Below are 25,377 nucleotides of genomic sequence, written 5' to 3'. Positions count from 1 at the left end.
TCCTTACATTATCTATAATGTTCTTTACAACCTATAACCAAAGGGTACCGACTCGTGTATTTTATACATATAACTGTAAACAGTATATGGATATAGAGGATGTAGTTGCAATGAACCGCACTAAACACAAGAGGTCACTACTATGACACTAAAGCAAGAGACACAGCAGAGAGCATGTTAGAAAAAAAAGTGTTTATTCATTTGTTGCCCACCATGTAAACTCATCCCTAAGGCTTGTACAGGAACTTCAGTGCCGAGACCTGACAATAATCCAAGCAAGCCACAGCCAACGTGAGATGGTGTCATGTGTTGCTATAATTTACCATTAAATTACTAGTCCCTTGAGTTGATCCTCAGTTGCACTCGGGGAAAAATGTCAACATAATAGTGTTTATATTTACAATTCTGTTTTATAATGTAAAAATGCAGATAAGAATAACAAATGAGCAAGAAAAGGCACAGTAAATTCAGGCTTTCAGTGGCATTTTCCAGCTAAGTAACGTTGAGTGGTTCTTCATTTGCTGCCACGTTTTAGTACCCGCTGTCTCTCTCTACACAGCCTACTTCAAATGCATTGTCGGGGCATTTGCAGGAGCGGCCGTTTGGTGTTGCTAAGCAGAGGTGTGTACAGCCGCCGTTGTTCACCGCACAGTAGTTGTGTCCTGTAAGAGGAAGACGCACACAGACACCGGAAGATATTCTTATAAAGTCACAAATAGCAACAGGAAACGATATTCATGGTTTGTTCAACAGCTATATACTCGCTTAAAGTAAACACATAGCTAACAGCAGATGTTCAAGGCCCTCCCACTGGTCTCCACATTCCCTGGATTCATGCATTGCAGTCTTATCTAGAAGGGAGGATGAGGTCTGGTGCTGCTATGTGACCACTAGCATCACTCATCTTCTCGTTCTCTAATGCAAGGGTCTCAAACATGCGGCCCGCCGGCCAAATGTGGCCCGCAGGACACTAGTTTGAGGCCCCCGCCTTGATATGAAAGTTTAATGTTAGTGCGGCCCGCGCAAGTTTGATATGGATGCTGTATGGCAGGGGTCTCAAACACGCGGCCCGCTGGCAAAATGTGGCCCGCAGGACACAAGTTTGAGGCCCCCGCCTTGATATAAAAGTTTAATGTTAGTGCGCCCCACGCAAGTTTGATATGGATGCTGTATGGCAGGGGTCTCAAACACGCGGCCCGCTGGCCAAATGTGGCCCGCAGGACACTAGTTTGAGGCCCCCACCTTGATATGAAAGTTTAATGTTAGTGCGGCCCGCGCAAGTTTGATATGGATGCTGTATGGTATCATGTACCCAGAAAAAATTATTACGTTTGATTAATGTTCATGTTAAAGGTTAAATAACTGTTAATAGTTATCCTCCCTATCCGTGTGGAAGTGGTAAGTTTTTGGCTATTTAAATTTAAAGGAAATAACTTGAAGGCTACCGTTTAGGTCGCTAGCTCTCTAGTTTGCGAGTTAGCATGTGTCTCCCTGCAGACCCTGCAGTTGCGCAATATGTTGTAAATAAAAAGAGTATAAATGTGACTATAGTCGTGTTTTGTCATGTCTACAGGGCTCTAATAATGCTTTGTTCATTTTAATCTGAAAAAATAATTTGTCTACCCACCAACTATATGTGGTTTCTTAAGTTTTTATTATTTGCCGTTTTATTATTATTATATTTATTTATTTATTCCTGATTGATTGATTTCTTTATTCTTGATTTGTTTATTTATTTTTCATCTTATTTTGTGTAGAAAAATAAAAAATAAGATATTTGAGAACAGTGGAATGTTTTATCAGAGCTTTTCTTGTAGAAAATTGGAACCAAAGCGAAGTTTTTAAATTTTTTTTGTTTTTAATAAATGCATTTTTTTTTGTGGCCCCCAAGTAAATTGAGTTTGAGACCCCTGCTCTAATGGATGCACAATTTATCTTGTTTTTGTTTTTTTTTTCTTTCCAGGTCAACCTACACTTTTTATGGTGGTAAAACACACCTGGAATGCTTCAAAGAGGGCACAGTGCTCATAAAACCGGGATTAAGGATAGCCCATAAATGTACAAGGGTCAAGTCCTTTCTAAGAATGGCTCTTGAGCAGGGCAGCAACATTTTTAGGACGACAATATCAACACAATTTCATGTTGTCACATTTACCTGAAGGACACTGCACATAGGCTGTGGTGATCCCGTATAACTTGGAACGTTTCTGAGGCTGGAACTCATCAGACTCCTTGCCGGTATAGCGGTCCACTGCAACCACAGCGTCCCTGTTGTAAACAATACGAGAGGTGAGCCATCCCAGACTCACAAAGTACCCAAGTCTGCGTGTTTTCCATAAAGACTGTCAAGAGTGAGTAAGTGTGGGCAGATGTAACTGGTAGAGTTATTTGATGTCCAAGTGTCTGTACCTTCCCCCACTGGAGTGGAGAAATTGCAAGCAGCTGCCACTTTTTAGGATGCCTTCTGACCCCACATACACACACACACACACACACACACAACACACACACACAACACACAAACAGACAGACAGCCCCAACCCCCCTCCAATCTACCACGAGCCAATGTGGAAAATGAGCCACATGAGTAAAAGCGACTTAGTAAGCTGAGATCCAGGGGCCCAAAATTCGATTGCCCCATCCAGCAAGGAGGGGAATAAACAGCAGACCCCTGTCCCTGCATCCATATCATTTACATTAAAAAAAAGCTGCCCTTGAGCAAGATACCTTACTCATCAAATTGCTCCCCTTGCACAGTGAAACCGCTCGACTAGAAAGTCAGTATTTCATAAATACTATCTATTAACTATTTATATGTGTTACATTAACGCCCAGTTTGGACTCTTAGGAAAAACAATTAGAGTGCACTTCCGGAATAACAAAAAAAACCAGACTGTGTACATATATTTATACTGTTTATTCTGTATATTTTGTATTTTTCATTATTTTTAAATAGATGTGTCTGCACCTACTTCACCAAAACAAATTCATAGTATCTGGCAATAAACCCTTTTCTGATTCTGATTGTGATCTTTAAGTACCTTTACTCAAAACATGCCACCACATCACAGACGCTACCAGAGAGAAAAAGGGACTACAGTCACCCCTCATTTAGGGCCCTTAATTGGTTCCAGACGTGACCGTGATAAGTGAATTTCCACTTAAATAAGCTGATTATTTGTACAATTATTAGAGCTCTGTAGACATGACATAACCCCTGTAGTCACCTTCACAGTACAATTAGTATTTATTTACAACACATTGAACAGCTCGGGATCACTGCTCGGGCGCAGAGCAAGCTACCGACCTAACTAGTAGTTAGCCTCTCCAATAATAACAGTTCATAGTCAACCATTCATTCATTTTCCAAAAATGTGACACAGCTAGGGATCAGTGTTCCAACTGCAACGTAGCAAATTTTTTAAAGTTATGATTTCAAAAATGTACTGTATAGTTATTAACTTCTTTTTACACTTGTATGATAGAAAATGTTAAAAAGCATGATGCATGAAACCGACAACCTTCAACAATGCATAAGGCTAAAAATAACCAATTAGCTAAAAACGTCATCCAATACTTCTCTACAAGAGAGGAGAAATATGATCTCAGGGAAGAACTACATTTGAAACACTTCTATGCTAGGACTACGTTATGCTAGCCATAGCATTTCAGTATGTGGAATCAAACTATGGAATGGATTGAGTAAGGACCTCAAACAATGCACAACGATGAGCCAATTCAAGAAACAATACAAGCAGTTGATGTTTGCTAAATACAAGGATGAAGAGTCTTGAACCAGTCATGATGTGCTATACATATCACTATATTGACACTTACTATGGTACCCATTATGTCATTGGATGCTCATATCACCTTGTACTTCGGTACGTGGTACATTATTAAAAAAAAACTAAAAAACAAAAAAAAACCTTAAACTATATTAGGAAAGCAGGAAGTGAACAAATGTAACAGTTACTGATTGTAAAATTACCAGATGGAGGGGTAGGATTTAATAAGCTTTGCTTCTTCCTACTCCTTTTGGACATGTGGAACTGTGAACTGATTATGGGATGCACTCAATTGTAATCTGATGCATGTTCAAATGAAATAAAACCATTACCATTACCATTACAATCCCCTCTCTCTACTTCTGTACAGTAGATCCGTGCTATTAGCGGGGAAGTGGCATGAGGGAGGATTGGAACCGCACATTAAGTGCTTCACGCACACTATAAACCTTGCAATGCAAACTGTTCCCAGTATCACTCGTTGACAACACATGGCTGTTTTTTCATTGGAATAATTACAGTAGTAATTCTACATTTGATCAAAGTTACTTAAGATTTTCCGCATCAAAACATGATCGCCACATAAGACTTCTATCAAAACATGTGACAGTAGCATCTATTTCAGAAATTCCCTACGTCCCGGTACCACAGTCTAAACATAATATGTGAACTGTAGTTCTTTTAGCATAAACATAAAACTAAGTTTACGTGCGTCTTTTTGTAACTACTCATTTTTAGTTTTTGTTTCAACTTGATGAAAGAAGTAAAGCATCATTTTTAGGTCACATATGCAAACTAACTAGATCAAATAGCTGATTCAAACCTTCGCCAGTCAGTGTAGTAGACGTTCTTCCCAAAAGACGTGACCCCAAACGGATACCGAATGCCCTCCATGATCTGTCTGCGATCTCCTCGGCCAGGATGGATACACTCCATTTTATGTGTGCCTACACCAGAGAGAGAGAATAAGTCAGCGTTGATCTCCAAACATAACTTCATGGATGAGCCATGGCGCCCTCCGACCTACCAGCATCTGCCCAACAAAGCAGAGAGCTTTGATAGTCAAAGGTCAAGCCGTTAGGCAGACCAAGATCATCCTTAATCAGCACACGCCTGTTGGATCCGTCCATGTAGGAGGTCTCAATCTTGGGAGCCTCTCGGTTCCAGTCGGCCCAGTAGAGATTACTGTGACAATGACATGTGATGATCAATCATATGCGTATCGTCGAGTATCTTGACCAATAGAACCTTAATGCACACTCCAGTTTGAGGCCCCCGCCTTGATATGAAAGTTTAATGTTAGTGCGGCCCGCACAAGTTTGATATGGATGCTGTATGGTATCATGTACCCAGAAAAAATTATTACGTTTGATTAATGTTCATGTTAAAGGTTAAATAACTGTTAATAGTTATCCTCCCTATCCGTGTGGAAGTGGTAAGTTTTTGGCTATTTAAGTTTAAAGGAAATAACTTGAAGGCTACCGTTTAGGTCGCTAGCTCTCTAGTTTGCGAGTTAGCATGTGTCTCAAGACCCTGCAGTTGCGCAATATGTTGTAAATAAAAAGAGTATAAATGTGACTATAGTCGTGTTTTGTCATGTCTACAGGGCTCTAATAATGCTTTGTTCATTTTAATCTGAAAAAAATAATTTGTCTACCCACCAACTATATGTGGTTTCTTAAGTTTTTATTATTTGCTGTTTTATTATTATTATTATATTTATTTATTTATTTATTACTGATTGATTTATTTTCTTTATTCTTGATTTGTTTATTTATTTTTCATCTTATTTTGTGTAGAAAAAAAAAGTAAGATATTTGAGAACAGTGGAATGTTTTATCAGAGCTTTTCTTGTAGAAAATTGGAACCAAAGCGAAGTTTTTAAATTTTTTTTGTTTTTAATAAATGCGTTTTTTTGGAAAACCTGATGCGGCCCAGTCTCACCCAGACCCGAGTTCCAGTGGCCCCCAAGTAAATTGAGTTTGAGACCCCTGCTGTAGTTAAAATGATCACCTTTGACTGTGCTTTTTTAAGGTGTTATTTGATACAGACGTAGGGTAATAGTTAAAGTGCTGCCATTTTTAGTCCATCCATCCATTTTCTTTGCTGATTATCCTCACTAGGGTCGCAGGTATGCTGGAGCCTATCCCAGGAAGTGCCTTTTTATAACGGATAAAATCCGATTTACGCATATACTGGATATAAATCCGATATATGCGTAAAACGGACATTTTCCAGTATACGCATACGGATTTCGCTTATATCGGACCAGTGGGAAACAATTGAATCCGATATATCCGAGGTTTACTGTATTTCTTAAAGAAGACAATGAAGCATTACGTACCCATTAGGGGGATCAGTGATAATAGCACGAGGGTTGACAAGATCTGAGTTTATGATGACACGTCGCTGAGAACCATCAAGCGAGGCCACCTCGATGTGATCCTTCACGGAATCCGTCCAGAACATGGTTCGTCCCAGATGGTCAATTGCGATCCCCTCTGGGCTGTGCAAATCTTTGACAAAAAAAAGTCTGTATTGTTAGCTTCAAGCTATTAAAAAAAACGACATAAGTGCGAAATGAAAGCAAGGGGGGGTGCTACCTGATCTAATAACCACCACAGGATCTCCACCCTGCATGCTGGCCTTGCTGATTGATGGAGATGTGATCTCGGTCCAGTAGATCATCTTGTCCACGCAGTCGTAGGCCACTCCAATGACCACTTTCTCCTGCGGAGCAGGCGCCAAACAACAAGCTTTGAACTGCGCTCACTTCAAACACCCGAATGATTGCAGATACAAACATGAAGCAGATGTGTTTTTAGACATTAACATCTCCACATAAATGGAAACAAACAGTGCCGCACACTGAGAAGGAGCCAGACTCCAAGACCAGCTGCTTTGGAAAAGAGCCTAACAAGTAATGCAGATCTCAGTTGGTGTTTTTAAATGAGCGACAATGTCACCATGTGAATCCAATAGAGCGCCGGCTGAGAATGGGATTGAAGCAGCGTTTTATAAGGAAACACTTTTGCAAGCGCTATATAACACACCTCACATGACACCTTTAAAATAATAAACAAATGTGCATAACTTGGTCTCCCACATGAATCGCTTCACGCCTGTTGGCAGCTGTTCAGATCAACTTTTACTGCATGTTGAGACCTCGGCGGTCATAAAACGGCAAAACAATATAAAGCACCGTGCAGGACTTTACAGGTGTTAAATAGTAAGAACTCACAGGTAGATGAAGGACGGTCTTGGCATCGTCTTTCTTCATATCGTAACCTTCCAGCGGGACATGCTCGATTCGGCCACTCTGAGCGTACAACAGGTGTGTTCCAGGAGGCAGAGGGTGGACGTCAGGTCGAGGGGTGGGTCCGACAGGTGGTTTCACTCCACCATGGTCAATGCCTAATAGAGGACAAAAGATGGACACGGAGTAAAGAATGTTCTCGTTCTTCTAGATTAGGATTTCTTCAATTTAGAATGGAGACCCAAAAATAGTTTTAAAAAAAGGTAAAATGCTGCAGTTTTTTTTACTTTGGCAAAGGGCCTCTTGTAATTTGTTGTTTATCATTAGTGGATCCACCCTCGGCCATCTTTGCATGTTCTCCCCGTGCATGCGTGGGTTTTCTCCGGGTACTCCGGTTTCCTCCCACATTCCAAAAACATGCTAGGTTAATTGGTGACTCCAAAATGTCCATAGGTATGAATGTGAGTGTGAATGGTTGTTTGTCTATATGTGCCCTGTGATTGGCTGGCGACCAGTCCAGGGTGTACCCCGCCTCTCGCCCAAAGACAGCTGGGATAGGCTCCAGCACCCCCGCCCGCGACCCTCGTGAGGAAAAAGCGGTAGAAAATGAATGAATGTTTTGTTTTTAGGCTGCACGGCGGTCTAGTGGTTAGCGCGTAGACCTCACAGCTAGGAGACCAGGGTTCAATTCCACCCTCGGCCATCTCTGTGTGGAGTTTGCATGTTCTCCCCGTGCATGTGTGGGTTTTCTCCGGGTACTCCGGTTTCCTCCCACATTCCAAAAACATGCTAGGTTAATAGCCGACTCCAAATTGTCCATAGGTATGAATGTGAGTGTGAATGGTTGTTTGTCTATATGTGATCTGTGATTGGCTGGTGACCAGTCCAGGGTGTCCAGTCTCGCCCAAAGACAGCTGGGATAGGCTACAGGACCCCCGCGACCCTTGTGAGGAAAAGCGGTAGAAAATGAATGAATGAATGAATCATTAGTGTATGCGCATTAAAAGGATAGATGATTCTTTATGTGCCTGAGGAGGAACCGCATTACTTGTTCGGGTCTTGAGCAGAAACCAATGGGTTTTGGCTTTCCCACCATTTCCCACAGCATTCTTCTCGACAGACAGACAGCATCTCTTAGCACCACAAACACCCCACACAACTGGTTTAAATCAGACAGCACACAAACCTCATTATGGTTTTCCCTCAGGGTTCCATTCTAAGTCCACTTTGTTTATCATTCTCACCACATCGTACTTTGAATGTCGCTGTTTCTCTCCATCACACTGTTTTTAAACTAACAGATTATCGGCCTAAATTTAAGCATAGAAATAGCTAAATGAACTAAAATACGGGCTGCACGGTGGTCTAGTGGTTAGCGCGCAGACCTCACAGCTAGGAAACAAGGGTTCAATTCCACCCTCGGCCATCTCTGTGTGGAGTTTGCATGTTCTCCCCGTGCATGCGTGGGTTTTCTCCGGGTACTCCGGTTTCCTCCCACATTCCAAGAACATGCTAGGTTAATTGGCGACTCCAAATTGTCCATAGGTATGAATGTGAGTGTGAATGGTTGTTTGTCTATATGTGCCCTGTGATTGGCTGGCCACCAGTCCAGGGTGTACACCGCCTCTCACACGAAGGCAGCTGGGATAGGCTCCAGCACCCCCGCGACCCTCGTGAGGATAAGCGGTAGAAAATGAATGAATGAATGAACTAAAATACACTGGTCACTAGGTCACATTGATGAGACAATAGCCATCACAAGAAGAACCGTACAGAAACCGGAAGTGAAAGACAAACTCTGCCAGTGCTAACATGTCCCAATGCTATATTATATCTTATTTCCTATTATTATGTCTGTTATATTGGGCAATACGAATGTAAATGTGACTATAGGGGTGTTATTTCATGTCTAGAGGGCTCTAGTAATGTTAAAACCGTATTTTGAAGATCGTAAGCAGGCTTTTTGTGCTCAAAGTACAAAAATATTACATTTACAAATAAGTCCCTTATTTGTTTTCTACTTTGCAGAAATTCACTTATCACGGTCGGTTGGGTGTGGAACCTATTATTCATCTACGTAACTGTATAGTAAATAGTTCCCAGGCTATATTTTCTATAAATTCAACATTAATTTTCATTAATGACACCCATCTTTAGTCATGTCATCTGACTTTGGTGGTCACCATTCAATCACAAGGCTCATATAGACATCTACCATAAAAAAAACATTCATATTCACATCTAGCAGATCCGAGCTAAGATTCGAACCCAGAAACATCTTTCTGTAACTATGTGCTAAATGTATTATTATTCATGATTACTACATGAAAATAATGACATGTTAAGTTCGTATATAACGGGTTTCACATGTAACGAACTTACACATGGGTCTACTGCCGGGCCCAGAGCGAGTCCCTGGGATCTCCTGACCGTTTCGGTCCACACACCAGCAGTGTCCTGTGCTGCCGTGGCACTGCATGGGTTCATAGTTGCCATCCTCATCACAGGTGGGGATGTACTGGCCCACAGGTGGCCGTGGACCCCTTGGGCCAAACTCAGTCGCACCCAGAAGACTGTCTCTGTGGTTCTCGCATTGTGTTTTTGTCCTCTCTGAAAAAAAAGCATCAGCATAGTTGACTCTCACATGTCTTTACATCCTTTTTTACATCCCATAAGACATATTCAGAGGCAACTAAAAACAGATGCCAGCTGGCACTGATTTATCTGGCAGATACTAAATCCCCCTCACACAGATGGGTGGAATAAACAATGGTGGGAATATAAATGGTCCATTTTGTATATTTGTATTTTAAAGTTTGTGTGCGGGTCTAAGTAAACTATTACCACTGGCTACGCTTCAGTGGCAGGCATCCAAAACAGAGCAGCTGGATGTTAGCACACATAACAGAACACATGTTTCCTGTCAGTCCACCGAGGACTGTAAAATCCCATTTGTTGTTGAACTCATCCATTGGGTTTGCGAGTCAAAAAATTAGCCACATAAGTTTAGACTTACCTGGAGAGCAGTAAAAGCCGTCGCCGTAGTAACCCGGCCGACACTGGCAGGTGAAGGACCCCTGGGTGTTGTAGCACACGGCGTCCTGGTGGCATCTGCCGGGCTGGCACTCGTCTAAGTCTTCAAGGGATAAAGAATACAAGAAATAATTTGGGTCAGAATGCAGAGAATCAAGCAAATACTCGGAAAGAAAGAAAACTATGAATGAGCCTCGGTGGGAAGCAGCCAAAAAAAACTATACTTCGCAATGTCCATCTGTTTTCTATGTTTCACTTCAGTTCCAACAAATATATTATGTAACCAAGCTCACTTCGCCCCCACTCATGAGCAGATGGTGCAACAATTCAAGTTCTGTGTAATGGATTTGTGTCTCTGGGCTTTACCTTGGCAGACTCTTCCATCGCCTATGAATCCTGGAAGGCAAGAGCAGATGTAGGAAGAGCCTCCCGTGTAGCTACACTGAGCACGCTCAGGAATGTCACAGGTATGGGTGCCCTCTTCACACGCGTCCACGGGTCGGCTAACCTCTGACAGAGAAGGAGACCGGGAAAAAATGCAACTGAGTACAAAAATGTCCAGACAGCCTTCTCAAAACGGTTGTCACATGTTCTGAACCAGGGGTTCTCAACTGATTTCATCCCGGGACCCCTATTTTCCCATGGTCAAAGTTGCCCGAAAAGCCTTTCTATAACTTAAATAATACAGCTTGTGTGTGTCTACTTCTTACCAACACACGTCTGCCCATCATTGCCAAACTGGTATCCGTCTTCGCATTCACAGCGGAAGATGCCAGGCTGGTTGTTGCAGATAGCGTGTGAGCCACAGATCTGAGGATTCTCTCTGCACTCATCAATGTCTGATCGAGATAAGAAGCGATAAGCATGCGTTAGAAATAGATCTACGTTAATGTAGCAATACGTTAACGGCGGTAACTAATTTATTTCAGAAATGATGTGAATTTGTTTTAGACATAAGCACAGTGGAGTGTCCCCACACAGTCACACAGAGTATGACGCTCGTTTATAACTTTATTCTGACCTCAACACATAAACAGCATATACGTATACCTCCAACTGACACACACATTTAAATTATGTTATTCTTTCAACGGAATCCCTCATTCATTCATTCATTTTCTACCGCTTTTTCCTCACCAGGTCGCGGGGGTGAGGTCTGTCTTTGGGCGAGAGGCGGGGTACACCCTGGACTGGTTGCCAGCCAATCACAGGGCACATGTAGACAAACAACCATTCACACTCACCATAGACAAACAACCATTCACACTCACATTCATACCTATGGAGAACCCACACATGCACAGGGAGAACATGCAAACTCCACACAGAAATGGCCGAGGGTGGAATTGAACCCTGGTCTCCTAGCTGTGAGGTCTGTGTGCTAACTACTCGACCACCGTGCCGCCCCAATCCCTCATTTCCTCATAATAACATGGTATAAAGTGTGATTCAAATATTCTGCTACTATTTTTAGACGTGTGGTATCTTTTAGCTTGATTGACATTCATTTTCTACCGCTTATCCTCACCAGGGTCGCGGGGGTGCTGGAGCACCCCCAGAGATGGCCGAGGGTGGAATTAAACTCTAATGCTAACCACTGGACCGCCGTGCAGCCCTTTAATTGACATATTCAGTTAATTTGTTGCTCTTAATACATACAAATACATATTGTCTTTCCGTTCATTAAATACAGTAAAAACTTGGCATATTTCAGACACAGTTGGTAATGGTGATTAATTGTGATTAATTCATGTAAACACTGTGATTAATCTGATTAAAACTTTGAATCACTTGACAGCGCGAGTTAAAAGTGTACACATTAGATCTAAGCTCTGAAGCCAGGATATGTTCATTATCATCTTTCAATATCAGATGACTAGAGATCAGAGAGGCGAGATTAAGTAGGCCTCCTAATTACACATGTTTGGAGATAGCATCTGTCTGAAATATATCCTTCCTCTTTGTACTGTATGTGCCTTGGAGCACTTCCTGTCTGTGCAGCACTGGTCGGAAAGGGCATTATTAGAATCTGGTCTACAAGGATATACTGAATTGTGGTATTTGTGGCAATTTGAAATGTTGTCAAATTAAAATAAAAAACATTCATTTTCTTCCGCTTTTTCCTCACGAGGGTCACGGGGGGTGCTGGAGCCTATCCCAGCTATCTTGGGGCGAGAGGCGGGGTACACCGCGGACTGGTCGCCAGCCAATCGCAGGGCACATATAGACAAACAACCATTCACACTCACATTCATACCTATGGACAATTTGGAGTCGCCAATTAACCTAGCATGTTTTTGGAATGTGGGAGGAAACCGGAGTACCCGGAGAAAACCCACGCATGCACGGGGAGAACATGCAAACTCCACACAGAGATGGCCGAGGGTGGAATTGAACCCTGGTCTCCTAGCTGTGAGGTCTGTGCGCTAACCACTAGACCGCCGTGTCGCCCAAAATAAAAAACATTCATTCATTTTCTACCGCTTTTTCCTCACGGGGGTTGCGGGGGTGCTGGAGCCTATCCCAGCTGTCTTTGGGCGAGAGGCGGGGTACACCCTGGACTGGTCGCCAGCCAATCACAGGGCACATATAGACAAACAACCATTCACACTCACATTCATACCTATGGACAATTTGGAGTTACCAATTAACCTAGCATGTTTTTGGAATGTGGGAGGAAACCGGAGTAGCCGGGAAAAACCCACGCATGCACGGGAGGTTGGAATTGAACCCTGGTCTCCTAGCTGTAAGGTCTGCGTGCTAACCACTCGACCGCCGTGTCGCCCGAAATAAAAAACATAAAAAATAAAAATAATCATAAGTTGCTATTCATGCTAATGCAAATGGAGGATTGTCGCCCATACCATAACATGTGCGTCCATCACCATTAAAGCCAGCAGCACACTGGCAGGTGAACTGCGTCCCGTCTCCGGGTCGACAAACAGCATTAGTATCACAGCCGTGTCTTCCAGTGAAACACGGGTTCTCCTCAGGCTGTCCTCCTGAGATAGGAAGTATAATTTTAGAACAACAGTGATTTCATGGTGAACGCAGCCAGGATGTTATAGGTTGTGATTAGGAAGGAAATGAGCTTTGGCCGAAAACAGGAAGAGAACAATCGTATTCATAACCTCACCGTTGATGTCTCCTATCTTGTTGCTCATGGCGAAGCGGATGAGTTCATTATTGGGGTCGTACATGACAAAGACCTGGTCCACGCTGAGCATCTGCGTGGGTCGCATATCTCTCAGAGACTCGTCATGCTGGCAACCTTGGAAGGAGATGGTCTGACGCCACTGATACGTCCTCGTCTCAGTGGAGCCATCGGGCAAGTTCACCGCATAGTTCCGAGTAGAGGATGAGGTGATCACTGAAAGGAAATGAGCATTTTTCTGATATGTTCAAATGCAGGGTTTTTTAAAGTGTGGCAGAGTGAGCTTCCTCTCGGAGTAAATAGTAATACAGCTGGGGCCTTTCCTGCTTCCTGGAAAACTCTGGAACATAATTTGTTTGCTTATTTTCTTCACTCTCTCATAGTGGGACCTAAAATCAACTTATTTTGCTTTTAAAATCACTAAATTTAGCTGAACAGTTTGGACAAATATTCATTCATTCATTTTCGAGGGTCGCGGGGGTGCTGGAGCCTATCCCAGCTGTCTTTGGAAGAGAGGCGGGGTACACCCTGGACTGGTCGCCAGCCAGCCAATCACAGGGCACATATAGACAAACAACCATTCACACTCACATTCATACCTATGGACAATTTGGAGTCGCCAATTAACCTAGCATGTTTTTGGAATGTGGGAGGAAACCGGAGTACCCGGAGAAAACCCACGCATGCACGGGGAGAACATGCAAACTCCACACACAGTTGGCCGAGGGTGGAATTGAACCCTGGTCTCCAAACTGTGAGGTCTGCGCGCTAACCACTCGACAGCCGTGCAGCCTAAAAACAAAACATTCATTCATTCATTCATTCATTTTCTACCGCTTTTTCCTCACGAGGGTCGCAGGGGTGCTGGAGCCTATCCCAGCTGTCTTCAGGCGAGAGGCGGGGTACACCCTGGACTGGTCGCCAGCCAATCACAGGGCACATATAGACAAACAACCATTCACACTCACATTCATACCTATGGACAATTTGGAGTCACCAATTAACCTAGCATGTTTTTGGAATGTGGGAGGAAACCGGAGTACCCGGAGAAAACCCACGCATGCACGGGGAGAACATGCAAACTCCACACAGAGATGGCCGAGGGTGGAATTGAACCCTGGTCTCCTAGCTATGAGGTCTGTGCGCTAACCACTAGACCACCGTGTTGCCAGTTTGGACAAATATTCATTCATTCATTCATTCATTCATTTTCTACCGATATGTTTTTCTTAATTTTTATCAAGCCGTTGTACCTCCCTTTAAGTTTTTTTTCCTCCCAGACTCTAATGTATAGATGTGGTGCAAATGAGCATTGACATTACAATTGGGTATCGTCTTACAGTTGTTGCTGTACTGGTAGATCTCAGAGTATGGTTCAACCTGCACGGTGGAGTCACGAGGCACCTCAGGGACTCTGCCCTCCAGGGTAGTGCTCACCGCAAGGTGGTCGTGTTCATCGATGCCTTTAAACTCCTGCCTGATAGTCAGCTTTTCGTTCCCAGGCAGAAAGGTGACCTCAGCCTGCCGTGTGAACACTCCCCCTGCGAGACACGGGGGTTAAACTTTAGCTGACTCCCCCTTGAGGCTCGACTGACGTCATTTTAGGGGATTTCAATGGAAGCGGCGTGACAAGCACAGTCATGAATCTCTTGTCTCACCAATGATGCTGAAGCCGTTCTTGAAGCCGGGCTGCTCCAGAGCAAAGGCCCATCCAATCACACCGCCCATGGCTGACAGTGGCAGCAGGGAGGGGCCGAGGCTATGAGGGATGTCACTGATGGCCACATAGGAGCGTCCATCGTTCACCACCACGTACGAGTGCAGATCGTTGCCGTTGAACCTCTCTGGCGTGGGGGAATTGCCCACATACACCTGACCGTGAACTTTACCGTTCATCCTCTGAGGCTTTCCTGGAAAGTACAGTAAGACAGGTTATACACACTGGGTTTTATTGATTAATCACAATTAGTTGGTTAAATAGCAGCATTATAGAAAAAAATGTCTGGTTGTGGAGAGGAAGCAAAAAATTGGGACAAAAGACTTTAGACTTTAGACCAGGGGTCTCAAACACGTGGCTCGCGGGCCAAATGTGGCCCGCAGGACACTAGTTTGAGGCCCCCGCCTTGATATGAAAGTTTAATGTTAGTGCGGCCCGCGCAAGTTTGATATGGATGCTGTATGGTATCATGTACCCAGAAAAAATTATTACGTTTGATTAATGTTCATGTTAAAGGTTAAATAACTGTTAATAGTTATCCTCCCTATCCGTGTGGAAGTGGTAAGTTTTTGGCTATTTAAGTTTAAAGGAAATAACTTGAAGGCTACCGTTTAGGTCGCTAGCTCTCTAGTTTGCGAGTTAGCATGTGTCTCAAGACCCTGCAGGTGCGCAATATGTTGTAAATAAAAAGAGTATAAATGTGACTATAGTCGTGTTTTGTCATGTCTACAGGGCTCTAATAATGCTTTGTTCATTTTAATCTGAAAAAAATAATTTGTCTACCCACCAACTATATGTGGTTTCTTAAGTTTTTATTATTTGCCGTTTTATTATTATTATTATATTTATTTATTACTGATTGATTGATTTTCTTTATTCTTGATTTGTTTATTTATTTATTTTTTTATTTATCTTTCATCTTTTTTTGTGCAGAAAAATAAAAATTAAGATATTTGAAAACAGTGGAATGTTTTATCAGAGCTTTTCTTGTAGAAAATCGTAACCAAAGCACTGAAAAAGTTTGTATATTTTTCTGTTTTTAATAAATGTGTTTTTTTTTTTGAAAACCTGATGCGGCCCAGCCTTGCCCAGACCCTAGCTCCAGTGGCCCCCAGGTAAATTGAGTTTGAGACCCCTGCTTTAGACTGTCCGTCCGTGCTTCTTAACGTTCTGACAGACAAACAAAAATACAGTGCACTGTTTTTTGGACTTTATGTTCTCCTTTTGAGCCAAAGTTGAACTGTTTCCACCGCACCTGAATCCAAAATGGTACAATCTCTTTGATCTTAGGTCATCCTCTGTGCAGCACATGTTATGACAAGTGTTACCGCTGATTGCAGAAGCTGTACTACTGATGTGAGCTCAGTAATAAAAAACTAAATACCTGCCATTTAAAAAAGCAATAATGCCAAAATACACGCTACAGTTGTCTCAAACCTGCGGCCCGCGGGCCAAATGCGGCCGACGAGACGCTAGTTTGAGGCCCCCACCTTGATACCAAAGTTTAATGTTGAAATGACAGCTTAAAGCTGTGTGCACACCCGACACAATTCACATGATTTTGCCCCGCCCATACTGTTACCCCTACCCTGTTACCCCGCCCTGTTTTGCTTTGGATTAGCAATGAAGCTAAAGGATTATGACGCTGGGTACAAATAAATGCAGGAAATGATTTGGAATCAAACGGAAAATACACGTCAAGATAAAGCATCTCATCAAACATGTTGTTAAAGTTACGACGCTGCTCCCAGATGGAACTGAGTACGATGCTAACTTGCTAATTGGGTAAAATGATTAAGTTTCATTAATGTTCATGTTAAAGGTTAAATAACTGTTAATACTGTACATTTGAATCTGAAAAAATAATTTCTCTACCAACTGTATGTGGTTTCTTATGTTTTTCTTATTTGCTGTTTTATTATTATTTTACTTATTTATTACTGATTGATTTATTGTCTTTTTTGTTTATTTATTTTTTTTATCTTATTTTGTTTATAGAAAAATAAAAATAAAGATATTTGAGAACAGTGGAATGTTTTATCAGATATTTTGGTGTGGAAAACCGGAACCAAAGTACTGAAAAAGTGTAGGGTATAGCAGAAGCAAAAGCATTGAAGATAGTTTTTTTATTGATTTTTTTTCCAGTTTTTAATAAATGCGTTTTTTTTTGAAAACCTGATGAGGCCCGGCTTCACCCAGAACCTAGCTCCGGTGGCCCCCAAGTAAATTGAGTTTGAGACCCCTGGTCTACAGTACTCAGAAATGTTGGTGTCAAAGGAAAACTACACTTTGAAAAAAATTGCCCATTATCCACAATTCTCATGTGAGACTTGAACACACGTCTTTCTTTTCTGTGTGTTCTAAAGATATAAAAACAGATAAAAAAAAGCGATGCAACTATTCTGCCTATTCCGCTTCATTTACATAATGTCATCTGCATACTAGCCAAGCTACAGCAACATTGTTATTATTATTGTTATTAACATTGTTACACAAAACAGACCAGTAGTGACATCTCGTCACACCACACCGACTAGCTACTAGCCGACTAGCTTCACCACCCACTCAATCACAATGCGTCATGCCACTACTGAAAGGTAATACTAGGTGTAGCGTTCATTGCTACGTTGCAATGTGAAATCAATGATTCCAGGAAGGAAGTTCCGGGAATGCTTAAAATGAAAATACTGCAAATATTACATGTTATTATTATTGTTATTATTACTTGGCTGTTGGTACATAGTTCCAGAAATCAAATGTTTTTGGACGATTTTGATGGTGTTTTAGTAGCGGGCTTTCTAGAAGGCATAGAGATGCCTCTTTTTTATCAGTTTTATATCTTTAGAATGCACAGGAAGAGAAAGACATGGGTTCATGTCTCACTTACGGATTGTGGATGATGGGAAAAATTCCCCCCAAAAGTGCAGCTTTCTTTAAATGTTTTATGAGTCCTTACTTTAGCCAGTAAGTGAGGCCACCTGATCCATAACAAGGGAACCTAAATGTCACATTCTGTTATTTGCTGTATGTTGTGGTTTATGCTGTATGGTTTTCTGCTTTAATGTTGTGTTCCCACCAATCAGCTTTCTCCTCCCTCCCGTGTCTAGTCCAGGTGTGTTTTGTTGTGTAAGTAGTCTTAAGTATTTAGTCTGGTCCTCGTTTGTCATTTGTGGTGAGCCAGCTCCTGTGTAGTGATCATTTTCTTTTTGTTTTGGACTAACTTTGTATTGTTGACACAAAGTTTTTTTTTGCACCCACTTACCATATCTAGTAGTGACCAACAAAAATGTTAGTTATTTTGGCCATAATCTAATCGTTAGATGACAGAGTGAAACTGCTGTTTACAAAAAATGTATAAGGTAAGATCACAGGTGAGCTGGAGCCTATTCAAGCCGAGAGGCAGGTTACACCCTGGACTTTTTGACAAGCCAATAAAATTGCTTTATAATTCACATGTTCATGAATGGGGGCGGCACGGTGGTCGAGTGGTTAGCGCGCAGACCTCACAGCTAGGAGACGAGGGTTCAATTCCACCATCGGCCATCTCTGTGTGGAGTTTGCATGTTCTCCCCGTGCATGCGTGGGTTTTCTCCGGGTACTCCGGTTTCCTCCCACATTCCAAAAACATGCTAGGTTAATTGGCGACTCCAAATTGTCCATAGGTATGAAAGTGGGTTGAATGTGGGTGGGCTGGCGAACAGTCCAGGGTGTACCCCGCCTCTCGCCCGAAGACAGCTGAGATAGGCTCCAGGATACCAGCGACCCCCGTGAGGATAAGCAGTATAGAAAATGGATGATCCTGAAAACGGGCTGCACGGCGGTCTAGTGGTTAGGGCGCAGACCCGAGTTCAATTCCACCCTAGGCTATCTCTGCATGGTGTCCCCGTGCATGCGTGGGTTTTCTCCGGGTACTCCGGTTTCCTCCCACATTCCAAAAACATGCTAGGTTATTAGCGACTCCAAATTGTCCATAGGTATGAATGTGAGTGTGAATGGTTGTTTGTCTATATGTGCCCTGTGATTGGCTGGCGACCAGTCCAGGGTGTACCCCGCCTCTTGCCCGAAGACAGCTGGGATAGGCTCCAGCATCCCCCGCGACCCTCGTGAGGATGAATGAATGTTCATGAATGTATATACCTCTCACCTAAAACAGTTGACACCACTAAATGACTACTCTGTGTTTTTTAATGAAATGTAGTCATACCATCCGCCACACACTGTATCCCATTGCCGTAGAAACCAGGTCTGCAGTGGCAGCAGTACCCACTGGAGTGGTCCCTGCAGTCAGCAAACTGAGAACATTTGTTTCTGTTGTTTGCGCAGGTCCCGAGGTTGTATGCAAACACTATAGATAATAAGGAAAAGATAATAAGAACAACTCATGTAGCAATAACAGTGATATCCGACCTCTTATGGACTCACCATCTACATTTATGTCAGTGTCGTCTACCACCACTACCACTTCAGGGTTATCAGGTTGGTGTGGCTGGTACTGAACGGGTTGGACATCAATCTCCTCCCCTTCAGGCTCAAAAGGAGGGTATTCGACTTGTTGTCCATTAGTAAAAATCCGCCTGTCAATGGGGGCTTCTTCGGGGACATCAGTGGACACGTGAGGAGCAGCCTCAGTGGGCAGGTCACTCACCTCACCTGGAGCCACGTTGGTAAAATACGGAGAAGTTCCAATCTCGTACACCCAAACACCCCTCAGGCCTGAGTTGGTTTGCCTAAGTGTGAAAATACATGATTTGATTAGCAAAGAGTTATTATTATTACTTATGTTTTGACTTACTCAGCTAAAGCGCTGATGGATGCGTCATCATCAGCGGTGGTGCGGTAGTATGGACCCTGACTGGAAAACAGGAAACCCTGGACCAAGCCTTTACTGAATCCGGCATGCAAGATGACACTGGTGTCTTTTACAGGACTGGTGGTGTACTGTATACCATCTCTGGGGTACAGCAGTATAGCATTGGAAGCCGTCTCCAGTGATGTAATGACCAGTTGGAAGGTATTCCTCTGTAAAGGAAGGGTGTGAAAATGAACTGTTTGGTCTCAAGTGATGTGACGATAACCATAGAAGTACAGCAGTTGGTTCTGTTTTCCTTTTTCTACAATATTTATGACAAAAGCTACAATGGCAGGTAGAGGCAAAAACGCAGCAATATATTTGCAAATCGTGTACTACAGTAAACCTTGGATATATCGGACTCGGATATATCGGAAATTCGCTCACAACGGACAGATAAAAAAGAACCAATTTTTCTGTAATGCATTTCCAATAAAAATTCATTGCATATATCGGATTTTTTATAACGGATTTCGCCTATTTCGGACAAAATCTCCAGTCCCGTTCCAATGCATTTTCATTAAATTTCCCTCGCATATATCGGATGGCCGCATCGTGGCGCTCCGATTCGCCAAATCGTGACAGGCCGCTATACGACGTCATTTGCAGTGTTTGCAGTGTTGCCTGCGCGTCCAGGTACATTGGAAACATAGTCAAGGAAGTGCCTTTTTATAACGGATAAAATCCGATTTACGCATATACCGGATATAAATCCGATATATGCGTAAAACGGACATTTTCCGGTATACGCATATAACGGATTTCGCTTATATCGGACAAAACCAGTGGGAACAATTGAATCCGATATATCCGAGGTTTACTGTACCACATATCCTCTAATCCAGTGTTTTTCAACCTTTTTTGAGCCACGGCACGTTTTTTACATTGGAAAAATCTTACAAAAAATGTTACAAAATGTCACCACAAATTTAGTTTGAATCAAAAACAAACTTTGCTTAGTCCAGTGCCGATTGCTGGCCTCCATTTTTAAAAGTGAAGAACGTCTGGATCTGCGTGTTACGTCATATCTGAGCATGCGCTGAAAGAACACACCCGGGATAAATTTAAACAGGAAAAGATCAAATTCAATCTTGCTAATATTTCATAATTAAACTCAGGACATGTTTTATATAGATATATATTTTCTTTTTTAATAAAACTTGTGAATAAAGTATAGAAGGGTTTAGATTCTGTTCCACAGATGGCGGTAATGCACACGAAAGCTGCTTGCCAACCGCCAATAAACAACAGAAGAAGAAAAACACCACGAAGAAGAACGCACCCTGACAACTTTCCATTTGAGCGGGTACAAGATACCTCAATCGGATTGGTTAAAGGAATATTCCATCCCTGTTCAATTCTTTCCGTTTGAGCAAATAAACCAAATGCAATTGGAATATTTGGGTCCATGTATACTATTGACATAATGGCTATTGACATAATATTTGCAAATGATGATTAATAAATGTTAATTATAAAAAGTGATATTGGATAATTCCTCACGGCACACCTGACGGTTTCTCAAGGTACACTAGTGTGCCGCGGCACAGTGGTTGAAGATCACTGCTCTAATCATGACATCACTGTTGAGCCTCACTTTCTGGTCGACGCTATCTCCTCTGCTTTGATGTTCACTGCGGGCGACGTCTACCCAGGTGATCACCACAGCATGGGTGGGACTGACTTCTTTGTCATCCGGGAATGCTCTGTTGATGTGCTCCGCGGCTCGCCGCAACACATCCGGGCTGCTGTCTTGACGGAAGAAAACCTTGCCCACAGCGTCGCTCGTGTCCAGATCTCCATGGAGAGCTGCGATCATTCCAAATTGTGCTGGCATTTTTCCAAGATAAGTCGACTCGCTTTTGGGTTCCGCCGTGGCAACAAAACCGTTGGTGTTGATCTGAAATGAGATTTTTGACAAAGTTAGTAGTGTGACTTTGTTGGAAATAACCAGGACAGAAACGCGTGAAAGAACGGTGACCCTCTTTGATCTTTATCCCAAACTCGTTACACTAATGATCCCAGTCTGCTGCAATGCGCCACACTAATGAACACATGAGCAAGATGCCATCTGACAAACATTTTACACTTACAGTTAACATGTGAGGCATATAAAATAAGAGGAGCTGAGCTCATGTCAAAAACACACGCAGACGCTCTCGGCACATGAGGCTCCTTCACTTCCTGATGGGGGGGGGGGAAAGAACGCTACAGTACATTTCCTGTCCTTGCCCCTGACCAGCAGCCCCACAGCGCCTGAGGACTACACACTAATCTTCATTACAGACACTTCCTGGCCCGAATGGAAGATAAAGCTGGGAAAATGGTCAAGTCTTTGTGTGATTCCGATCTTTAAGTGCCTTGCTAGTAGGAATTTGTAATGCAAGTAGAAGGTATAGAGATGTGAGTGCTCTCCTTAATAATATTCATTGACAGAAACATTTTAATTGGACCTAGAGACAGAAAATAAATATTAATTCTTCCTTTGGGATTCCCATTCCCCAGAAATGACCTGCAAATGCAGGAATGTCAAATGTCAGGTCTTTTGAATTGAAGGATTCCCGGGGCCACTTTGATATACAGTAAACCTCGGATATATCGGATTCAATTGTTCCCACTGGTTTTGTCCGATATAAGCGAAATCCGTTATATGCGTATACCGGAAAATGTCTGTTTTACACATATATCGGATTTATATCCGGTATATGCGTAAATCGGATTTTATCCGTTATAGAAAGGCACTTCCTTGACTATGTTTCCAATGTACCTGGACGCGCAGGCAACGCTGCAAATGACATCGTATAACCACCTGTCATAATTCGGCGAATCGGAGCGCCATGCAGCCATCCGATATATGCGAGGGAAATTTAATGGAAATGCATTGGAACGGGACTGGAGATTTTGTCCGAAATAGGCGAAATCCATTATAAAAAATCCGATATATGCAATGAATTTTTATTGGAAATGCATTACAGAAAAATTGGTTCTTTTTTTTATCTGTCCGTTGTGAATTTCCGAATATATTTCCGATATATCCGAGTCCGATATATCCGAGGTTTACTGTATGTTGTGCAGTAAAGATGTAATATGCTAAGCCAGGCGTGGGCTTAACATGTTACAATAAAATCCACAAAATTACAGTAACCAACCTACCTAACACAACAACTACTCACTAGTTCCTTAGTAACTACTCTACTCATTAGTTCTTCATGACTTCCTCATTAAGTACTGCATTTTTGTGTACCTTATTGTAAAATGAGACTGAAAAAATGAATAAATACTAAATATATCGGTCAGATAAGTGTTGTTTGTGATCTTCTATTAATTAAAGACAATACTTGTTCCTTAGTAACTACTCTACTCATTAGTTCTTCATGACTTCCTCAGTAAGTACTGCATTTTTGTGTACCTTATTGTAAAATGAGACTGAAAAAAATGAATAAATACTAAATATATCGATCGGATAAGTGTTGTTTGTGATCTTCTATTAATTAAAGACAATACTTGTTCCTTAGTAACTACTCTACTCATTAGTTCTTCATGACTTCCTCATTAAGTACTGCATTTTTGTGATCTTCTATTAATTAAAGACAATACTTTTAGCTAAATGAGTGAATTCATTACAAATATGCAGCACTTTTCGTTGACAAAAAGCAGAATGAGGGGACTATAAAGGGTTGCTTGTCTGCTCAGCACAATGGTGCAGCTTTCATATAAATTTGGCTACTGCATTTTTTTTTGGACATTCATAAGCTCCACAGCATAACTTCAAATACACTAAATAAGAAAATTGGGTATTAGTATTATACCGCAGTATTTAATGTATGGTACATTAAAACACAATGTGAGAGTATTTATTTGCAGGGAGCCACATAAGGATTGCAAGAAGAAGAACAACAAAAAAAAAACTGTGTGGGGTACTTTGGGCTGCGGGTCAACAGTAAAATGATAACCTCAGGCTCTAAGAATGTGAGGACACATGCATTCCACACTATGCCGTGATAAAGGAATCAATATTTCCCGAGAAAAACGTTATTCCCTGAATAATGGCACCCCATGTGGGTGTTTTGCAAATTCCCATGCATTATTATTTAGCTTCAATTGTGTATAACTAACTGACCAGTGGTGCGTAATTACGCAAGAGCAGCGGACAGTCCAACGTAACAATAACAAAGCGTGTGTTTTTACTTTAGTGTAACTGTGTAAGTACTCACAAAGATGCTGTCAAAAGTGCCGTCATAAAACAAGACTGGCTTCTCCAGTTCAAGTCTGTGGGTCTGGTCATTGCCTGCCTCCAGTAACTGGTCTCCTGCGCTTGGACCGAAAGGGAAAAAGTCCTCAGTCGCTATGCTGCGCGCCGACGCCACAAATCCGAGCAAAGCGGCACAGACGAGCCAACCAGCCATCGCTCGTCTTCTAGAAGGGGAGTCTTAGCGTGTGATTTGAGTCCAGACCACCGCCACACCAGGTCCACGGTGGAGAGTGACGCCCAGGTTCCAGTTGAGGAAAGTTCAGGCAAAGTTTGAAGGACTTGGGGGCGGAGCTGAGGTGGGGAGTAGGGGGTGGGTGGGGGGTGCGCTCCGGGCTCTTTTCATCAAACAGCAATACTAGAAAAGGAAATGAGAGAGGGGGGGTGGCTGATACTTAAAACAGATTCCTGAATACGAGTGATCCTCTTTGAAAAAAAAAAACAAATTGGATGTGTTAAAACATTTGCAATAAACAAAAACGCGAATCATCTTCACTTTAGGCCTCATTTGTTAACATCACTGCAGAATCACCCACGCACCCAAGTATCAAAATAAAGGATCCACTGTGTGTGGGAGATCCACACTGAAGCCATATTAGTGCATTTGGAAAGAAGCCAGAGGCCCATCAGAGCACTGACATCAGACCATGGACCAGTGAGCACCAACAGAACCTCACCACCGCTTCCATTGGAACATTACTGTATGTGTAGTACAAGATGACAGCACCCAGCCATACCCTCCATATGCAAGTCGGGATAATAGAGTGCTTCTACGATCTTCACGCGTGGCCAGTCATCCAGACGGTTGATCCCCCTTAGCTCAGCTATGAGATAATAATATGCCTTTTAACTCTCTACTAACACTCCACAGTCACCTCATGAGGGTAAGTGAAACATTTTGAAAGTGTTTAGAGTACATCAAAGTTAAGTGCACTGTAATGCGGCATAAGTAGATGATTTGAGACTGCTTTATGTCCAACGTTTACATTGAATGGCAGGTTCTGCTCCTTCACAGAGCAAGGAACCATATTTGGTCAACTTATGTTGGAAGTGGATGCCTCACGATGGCGATCTAGAACCATGAATGAGCAAATCAGCAAAAAAAAAAAAAGGTATGGGTAAGTTATAGTTATATGTATAAAATGAAAGAAAATGATGTTATACCTCCAGTTGCACTCAAAATTATTTATCCTCTAAATGACACATAGTGTCAAAATGTACAAACTTATAAAGGTTGGTCGTTTTTCCCCAAAAAAGTTACGAATTAAACGCAATACCGCATCCAGAATATGCAAATCTGCAACATATTTGATCTTTTCTTTTCATTTTGT

At 42.3% G+C, this 25,377-nt stretch overlaps 1 protein-coding gene across 1 annotated transcript; it reads right to left on the bottom strand.

Moving 5' to 3' along the window:
- Positions 1–175: 175 nt before the first annotated feature.
- Positions 176–24,307, bottom strand: nid1a (nidogen 1a). Its single transcript, XM_058058955.1, has 20 exons — positions 24,012–24,307; positions 21,395–21,697; positions 19,741–19,967; positions 19,371–19,675; positions 19,153–19,293; positions 14,890–15,141; positions 14,572–14,772; positions 13,214–13,447; positions 12,942–13,079; positions 10,788–10,916; positions 10,444–10,587; positions 10,061–10,180; positions 9,427–9,654; positions 7,030–7,202; positions 6,392–6,518; positions 6,133–6,304; positions 4,816–4,973; positions 4,612–4,735; positions 2,156–2,268; positions 176–662 (listed from the first exon to the last, which is right to left on the bottom strand). Exons 1-20 carry the CDS (start codon positions 24,201–24,203, stop codon positions 532–534), a joined length of 3,612 nt encoding a protein of 1,203 aa, XP_057914938.1. The 5' UTR covers positions 24,204–24,307; the 3' UTR covers positions 176–531.
- Between the last annotated feature and the right edge of the window lie 1,070 nt (positions 24,308–25,377).

The sequence above is a fragment of the Doryrhamphus excisus genome, chromosome 20 (assembly GCF_030265055.1).
Source record: "Doryrhamphus excisus isolate RoL2022-K1 chromosome 20, RoL_Dexc_1.0, whole genome shotgun sequence".
Lineage (NCBI taxonomy): Eukaryota > Metazoa > Chordata > Actinopteri > Syngnathiformes > Syngnathidae > Doryrhamphus > Doryrhamphus excisus.
The sequence above is the reverse complement of the archived record's forward strand: the minus strand, read 5'-3'. Positions and strand labels throughout refer to the sequence as shown.